Here is a 7,976-nt window from a genome sequence, read left to right as displayed (position 1 = left end):
GTGCCTATGTGGGGATAGCGCGAGAGACCAGCACTATTTGAGCTTTGAGATCGTGCAGAGCGTATTTGAACGGTTAAGATTTTCCAGGAAGTCACGCATAATTTGAGATACCTCAGAGGATGCGAGTTCCACCTACCCACACCTACAATTGAACTTTTAAAAAAAATAATAATAATTGATAGCAATACATTTAATTATTACATCATAAAAGCTTTTGCTCGTAAATTTATTATTCAATCACCGAAAATACCGATACTTAATTTGCTTGAACATACAAATATGAATTTTCTAAATTTTGTTATACTGAAAGTTATTGTTGTTTATCAAAAATATTGTGAATTCATTCATTTTTATATGACATCAAAAATTATAAATTAAACTACAATTTCAGAGAAGTCAACACCAAAGACAATAGATCAGAGAATTAAATTTACACTAAACTAGAAAAAGAAGATTAGGAAAAAAAAATTCCAATCTTGTTTTATACAAACTACTATCTAAACATATCTGAACGGATCATGAGAAATAAATTTCAGGTAGTTCCGAATCCCCAATCATTTTGGGACATCCGAACGGGACCCAAAGGCGTCAGATCATATTATCATATCATTCCTCTTGCTTCAAAGGCAGCTTGCTTGGCTTGATTAAATATCACAACTCTCTTTCAGTTCCAATTTCGGATCATCTGTAGCCTGTGTGGTGTATTATATACCAAGTCATTTCCTGCCATTAATACCTCTTTGTCTAGAAAATATTTATGACAAATAAAGACTGTTCACCTAATACTACAGAATAACATTTTTAATTAATAACTAATTAATAATTGTGTGTTTATTGTGTCTTATGTATTATTTTCAAGCACACTTATTTACATATATTATAAAGAAAACACCAATATTGATTCACTGCATACATATCCCTTTCTTACCCTGTGTCAAATCAGAGAGCACTTCTAAGACAAGTTATCTCTTACCTATTTTCTTTAGATTATAATTTATGTGCCTCCATTTCAACCAAAATGGAGCTACCCACCATTTTCACCTAAGATGAGGTCAGACATTCTCAATAAATAATTACCTACTTTGTTATTTATATTAGAGTAATATGCATGGATCTTGCTGATGAGCTTATGAGTTTTGTAGTAGTTATACTTGCAAAATTGTTTCTTTGATCTCTGGCATCTAAATTTTCTCAAACTTTTGAAGTAGCCTCAGATGCTTTAAATTACAGTAGACAAAATATTACATTTAGGAATTGTACAATTGAATTTTAGAAAATATGATGACCTTAGAGATCAATTTGATGAATTGGTAGATTTAGTTTCAAATTTCAATTGAGTTCTATCGCAAATAGCATTATTTGGAGATGGCATGCTCAAGGCTCTTTGATTATGCATTCATATTATAATTGGTTAAAATTTGGGAGTTGGAAATTTCATTTTCTATGCTAAAATTCATGTTATAATTCCATTACAATCAAGGGATTTTTATGGTTAGTCCAAAAAAATGAACATTAATTAAGGAAATTCTACTCAAAAGGGAGGCTCTAATAGTCTAATTCCATTAAAAATTAAGGGAATTATATGGTTAGTCTAAAAAAAATGAACTTCAACTAAGGGAAATCTACTCAAAAGGGGCTGGGAACGCCTAAATCAGTGTGTTTTTCTGTCAAGATGATGAAACAATATAAATAATATAGACTATTGCACAATGTAATTGAGATTGAATAACTTAATTTATTAAGTTTACTTTTTCCTGCAATATTTTGGAAGTCTTTGTGGTATTTAGAAAGGTTACTCTGCGAAGGATAATAAAATAATTGAATTGTTTATTAAGGAGGGTCGTTTTGTTAATAATTTGGACGGAAATGAACACATTTCCTTTTTTAGAGGGGAAAGTGCAAAAGCAAAGAAATTTAGGAGGTACTATTAGTTCATTTTCCAGCTTTTGGGGTAAGTCAAGAGCTAATAATACCAATTAAAAATGAGGAGTCTTCAAATTACTCTATTTTTTGTGTGTCCATCATATTTTTACTTTTAAAATATTAATAACTTAAAATTTAAATTATAAACGTTAAAATAAAACTGTTAGATTTGATCTATGTTATTTTATCTATGTACTCATAAAAAAATATCATATTTTGATTTTGTTTTATATGAATCAATAAATTGAAAAATCAACGTCTAAAAATTATCCATAGTAGTACGTTATATTATGGATGCCAGTGCAGGTTTAGCTGTTTAAGGATGGAAGCATATCCTCCGCGGAGTTGTGCGGAGCTTTTAATTTGGTACATTCGTTTTGAATTGAGCGGGCCAAAAAAAGAGGGTAGGGCAAATTTTGAGAATTTTTTCAATTCGGACAAGATCTGATCTGATCCGCTCGATTCAAAATGAATAAACCAAATTAAAAGCTCTGCACAGCTCCGCAAAGGATACGATTCCATTTAAGGATTGTGCATGTTTAGATAACAATTCCTTGGTAAGATTAAAGGCAGAGTAAGAGAAGGGTTTGGATACGGAGGTGAAAATGTTCATTAGTTTGAAGGTAAATTTAATATGGACTTCTTTTTTCTCACTATGTTGTTTTTTAAAATATTTTGATACGTTCTAATTCTACTATGGATATAATCTTTTTTGTTCTCATGAATATTGAAGTGTCATACAATTGACAGGGCAGAACTAGAAAATTTAAATATGAGAGAGCTAAACTATAAAATATATGTGGAAAGGCAAAAAAAATTGTGACAGTGGAAATTGAATCCAAAACCTCACAAACATCTAGGACTCTAACTATTATACTACAAGTACACATTTGTCATTTTATAAATAAGGCTAAATTATATAAAATCTTTAAACAAACGGATCTTTTAATATACATAATTAAAATTTTAAAATTATAGGAGTGACTTAGTCACCCTTAATTACAATTGATACTTTGATTTAGTTTCAATGAAACCGATGGTACGATGACCTCTTATTTTTTTTAAAAAAAATTCTATGAGAATGAGATGAGGACTAAAGTTCTTAAATCTTTTTTACATTCTAATTCTAGTTTAAATATTTTTTTTTCTTATGGTTATTGAGTGCTATATTATTGATTCTTTGATCTAGTTTCTAATAAAACTGGTGGTTATGATCATCTTTTCTTTTTAAAGAAAAATATTATATATTTTTGTGAAAATACGATGATGATTACAACAACAACAATAACAACAATAACAACAATCAAGTCTTTAGTCTCAAACAAATTGGGGTAAGCCAGAAATAAAATATGATGATGATGATTATTATTTCTTAAATCATTCCTAATAAGAGTATTCAATTTTGAATATGTGACCTTTTTACGAAAAATAATTCCTTAGCCAATTGTAAAAGACGTGATTCTTCGTACTTTAAAATAATATGTTGTCAATTTGTCAATAGATGTGGTTCTTCATACTTTAAAATTATATGTTGTTAATTTGTAAATAGACGCGGCTCTTCATACTTTGAAATCATATGTTGTCAATTTATCATTTATTCCTTATAAGCTATAAAAGCCTATAATACTCGGTAAACCAGTCTATCAACTATTCAACTTTCATAGACTGGTAAGAACCGTGAATCAAAGAGATAACAGGATGAATCCATTTCTATAAGGAAGGGAGAGGATTTACCAAGACTTCTTCTTCTTTTCTTTTTCTTTTTTAAATGCTACCGAGACTTCTTTAATAAGTACAAAGACTTCTTTGTACTTATTTAATATTTATTCCCGTTGCTTTTGAAAAAGTTCCAGAAAAAGGACTAAACTTGCTGGTATAAATATAACATTTGCTGAATAGACCCGGTACAATGGCTTTGGTACTAGTATATTATCTTCTAATTGGGTTGGTTGCAACTGGTGAAGCTTTAAGTAGAGATAATTTCCCTTCTGGCTTTGTATTTGGAACAGCCTCTTCAGCATATCAGGTATACACATAATTAATCATACATGATATTTCTCTCTTTAGAGATAGATATCCATTAGTGGTGGATACTGAAAAATTGTATTTCTTATTTCTCAAGCCTAATTCCCATTTTTGGTTTGTATTTAAAGTATGAAGGAGCTGTGGATGAAGGCAGCAGAGGGGTTAGCATATGGGATACACTGATCAGTAAACCAGGTTTCTGTCATATAATTAATATATATATATATCTTTTTAGTTTTTATTATTTGTCAAATTGAATAATTTGAAAGGTTTAAGGAGACCTGAGATTTTGAGCAGGAAGGGTATTGGATTTCAGCAATGCGAATATAGCAGTCGATCACTATCACCGGTATCAAGTTAGTAGCCAACATAATCTACACTACATTGTCGAATTTCTTTCTCCTATTCCATTCTTTCAATTAGCATCCATCAATAATCAATTTCTCTACAAATTTTCCATTTTTTCTTTGTTCTGTTTATGATTGATTTTTACAAATAAGGATTTTGATGAAGTTTGAGATGTATAAGATATTTGTATAATAAAAGATTAAAGAGGGGTAAATCTGTAAAAATGCAGAGTGATGTGGATTTGATGAAGGACATGGGCATGGATGCCTACCGCTTCTCCATTTCATGGTCCAGAATCTTTCCAAGTATGTCAACAAATTCCATTTTGTTTTCTACTTGTACGAATTAATGTCTTCTAGTGTTTTAGGATGTAACTTCAAGCTTATCTTGAAAGACTCCTTTGGGAGGCATTTCATATTGCATGTTTTATATGTGCGTCAAAAATTGTACTTGTACCATATATTGTAATTCTGACCAACTCTGTTCAGCCACGTTTCAGATAACTACTGAAGTATATATGTAGTACTGACAAAAAAAATAATACAACTTATAATCAAAGTCAAACTACCTATCAATAGGGTTCTCTTTTTATATTATTTTCTGTGGATAATGAGGCACATCTGTCAGTTTAATAAGATTTAAGTTTAAAGAAGTTCATCTGATTGTAATAAATAATTGACATAATTTTGGAATTGTAGATGGGACAGGAGACCCCAATCCAGAAGGAATAAGATACTACAATAGCCTCATTAATGAGCTACTGGCCAAAGGTCTCACATATAAATTTCTCAGTTGAATCTTCTTTATTTTGTTGCAGCAGTAGTTGGGTACTTCAAAGTTGAAGGCTCATATTATTAGTTGAATTTAATTAAAAAAAAAAAGGTTTCTTTCTTAATTTTGCAAAAATAAATAAATTAATAATTAGGATTCTTAGTAATTATACTCTCCAATTATATCACACATGCATGTATTAATTCTGTTACTTTGTACAGGTATAGAACCATATGTAACAGTCTATCACTGGGATCTACCACAAGCTCTTCAGGATAAATATGGTGGCTGGCTAGACAGTCAAATTGTGTAAGAACAAGGATTAATATAAATCTTTCAGACAAAATATACATTCATAAAATACATATAACCACAAAACAAGCCTGTCAATTAGGTTCAAGTTCATTCTGGTAACATGCTAAAAAAGTAAAAAAATAAAATAAAACACCAACCTACTTACAATGAAATGTCTGGTGGCATCATAATATAATTAATACAGAAATATTGAATGAAATGCACGAATATGTACCAGTATTTATGTGTACTTAATAACAGTATGAGTTAACTCAGGAACCAAACTAAACTCAAGCCTAACAGACACTAAAAGAATAGATATATGTGTACTGATTCAGGGAAGATTTCGGACATTATGCGTATACTTGTTTTAAGGAGTTCGGAGACAGAGTGAAGCATTGGATAACAATAAACGAACCACAAGGGGCGTCAATCGAGGGTTACGATACAGGTCTTCAGGCGCCTGGACGCTGCTCAATCCTCTCTCACATATTCTGTAGAGAAGGGAATTCGTCTACTGAACCTTACATCGCGGCCCACAATATTATCCTGTCTCATGCGAATGCATTCCACATTTATAAAAGACATTTCAAGGTACTTCTTTTAGTAAGCCCGTACATGTTGGTATGTTGATATGAAAATTGACCCAAGCTATTGGAATAGAAAGAACTTAATTAGCCTAATTTTTATGGACTTTTTTTTAATATCCACTAGGAATGCCCATCCGAGTTTCGAACCTGCGACCTCCCAATTTATGGACTAATCTTTTGACACTAAAGTGATGACTTAACAACCCTACATGTCAATGCAGGAAAAGCAGGGGGGTATTATTGGAATTGCTCTAAACTCAAAATGGTACGAACCATTATCTAATGTACAAGAAGACATTGACGCGGCTCAGAGGGCTATGGATTTTGAGCTAGGATGGTAAGTATAATTCACATAATTTTACTATAAATAAGATTTGTCTATGTATTCTTGGAAATTGCTGGATTTATTTTATGCCGTTATCAGACCTGAAAATGTTGATTAATTTACAATGCTTTCATTATCTATCTTTTTGCCTGTTTGAACATACCAGAAAAAGAAGATATATTTACAGTATTTCTATTAACTGAAAGATGCCATAATAAACTTGCTTTTGGCACATGCTTAGAAATTATATAACCTTATAGTGTTTACCATTTCATAGAAGTGTGTTTGCCAATCAATTTCACCTTTTTGAGGTACAAATACAAACTGGAAATTTTACAACAAAGAAATGTTATAACAAATAAAACATGTTACTGAGATATTTAAAAATCAGGTTCTTAGGTCCCTTAATATATGGGGAATATCCGACCTCAATGCAGAGTCTAGTGGGCGCAAGGCTACCCCAATTTTCGAACTCAGAGTCAAAATTGGTTGCTGGTTCAATCAATTTTCTAGGAGTAAATCACTACACCTCATTGTATGTAAGAAATGATAGAACGAGGGTAAGGAAATTAATCATGGATGATGCTCAGACTGATTCGGCCATCATAAAAACTGGTACGGCAACTTCCAAGTAGTACATTGTGTTAACAAAAAGAGGAAACTGGTGTAATATTTAATAAAAATTAATCATAGTCACTGGTCTTATAATTTAATTGCCATTACATTTTTTTCTGTTTAATTTTTTAACAGCATATAGGCATGGAAGGATTATTGGAGAAAAGGTATCCTGTAGACCCTGCTGCTAAGCAATTGAAATATATGTAACACACTTTAATTGTCAGTTCTTTTTTGTACTTATTTCAAATTTGTGCATATTATAGGCAGGATCACACTGGTTGCATGTAGTACCCTGGGGTCTTGGTAAGTTATTGAAGTATATCAAGGAGAACTACAAAAACCCAGAGATTTTTATTACTGAAAACGGTGAGATTATTTGCCAGACACGACATTTCAACAAATTCAATAGAAATTTTTTTAAAATATAGTTCATTATAATATACAAAATTTCAGGAATGGATGAAGCAAACCATCCGTTTGCAAGCATAGAGAAAGTTTTACAAGACGAAAAGAGGATAAGCTACCATAATGATTATCTTAAGAGCTTGCTTTCTACAATAAGGTATAACCTCTGGACTTATTGGCAAAAACAACAATCAACAATACTGTATTTTTGCATACTTTTTCTTCTTATTTATCATATTATGTTACAATTTCTAAACATTGGTCCTTACCGACATCTTTCATGAATTCATGATTGTCAGGAACTGGTACAAGAATTTCATTTTTTTTTATATAAATGTGTCTTCTTTTTTAATTGTAGAGAGGATGGATGCAAAGTAAGAGGATATTTTGTGTGGTCGCTGCTCGACAACTGGGAATGGAACTCAGGATACACAGTTCGCTTCGGCTTATATTACATTGATTACAAAAATAACCTGACAAGGATACCCAAAGCTTCTGTACAGTGGTTCAAGCAATTTCTTCAAGTATCTGAATCCAAATTGGATTTCACAAATTGAAACGTATTTTTTAAACATGTAATTTATCTTCTATACTAGTTGTATATTTATCATAACCAAAGCTCCAAATGTAATTAGTTATAATTTTATTTAATTTATGTGAATTTGCATTTATCATAA

The 7,976-nt window shown here is 31.1% G+C and overlaps 1 protein-coding gene across 2 annotated transcripts; it reads left to right on the top strand.

The window, feature by feature from the left end:
• The first annotated feature begins 3,799 nt into the window (after positions 1-3,799).
• LOC144561736 (beta-glucosidase 25-like) lies at positions 3,800-7,976 on the top strand. 2 transcript variants are annotated; one of them, XM_078310825.1, is made up of 13 exons: positions 3,800-3,949; positions 4,077-4,143; positions 4,246-4,304; positions 4,526-4,601; positions 4,995-5,066; positions 5,289-5,376; positions 5,700-5,955; positions 6,173-6,288; positions 6,668-6,891; positions 7,027-7,058; positions 7,158-7,260; positions 7,348-7,456; positions 7,658-7,976. In XM_078310825.1, exons 1-13 carry the CDS (start codon positions 3,833-3,835, stop codon positions 7,854-7,856), a joined length of 1,518 nt encoding a protein of 505 aa, XP_078166951.1. In that variant the 5' UTR covers positions 3,800-3,832; the 3' UTR covers positions 7,857-7,976. The 2 variants fall into 2 exon arrangements, with proteins under 2 accessions (XP_078166951.1, XP_078166950.1); XM_078310824.1 differs by having other exon boundaries at positions 4,246-4,334.

The sequence above is a fragment of the Carex rostrata genome, chromosome 11, assembly GCF_964058835.1.
Source record: "Carex rostrata chromosome 11, lpCarRost1.2, whole genome shotgun sequence".
Classification (NCBI taxonomy): domain Eukaryota; kingdom Viridiplantae; phylum Streptophyta; class Magnoliopsida; order Poales; family Cyperaceae; genus Carex; species Carex rostrata.
Note: the sequence above shows the minus strand (reverse complement) of the source record. Positions and strands in the feature narration are given on the sequence as shown.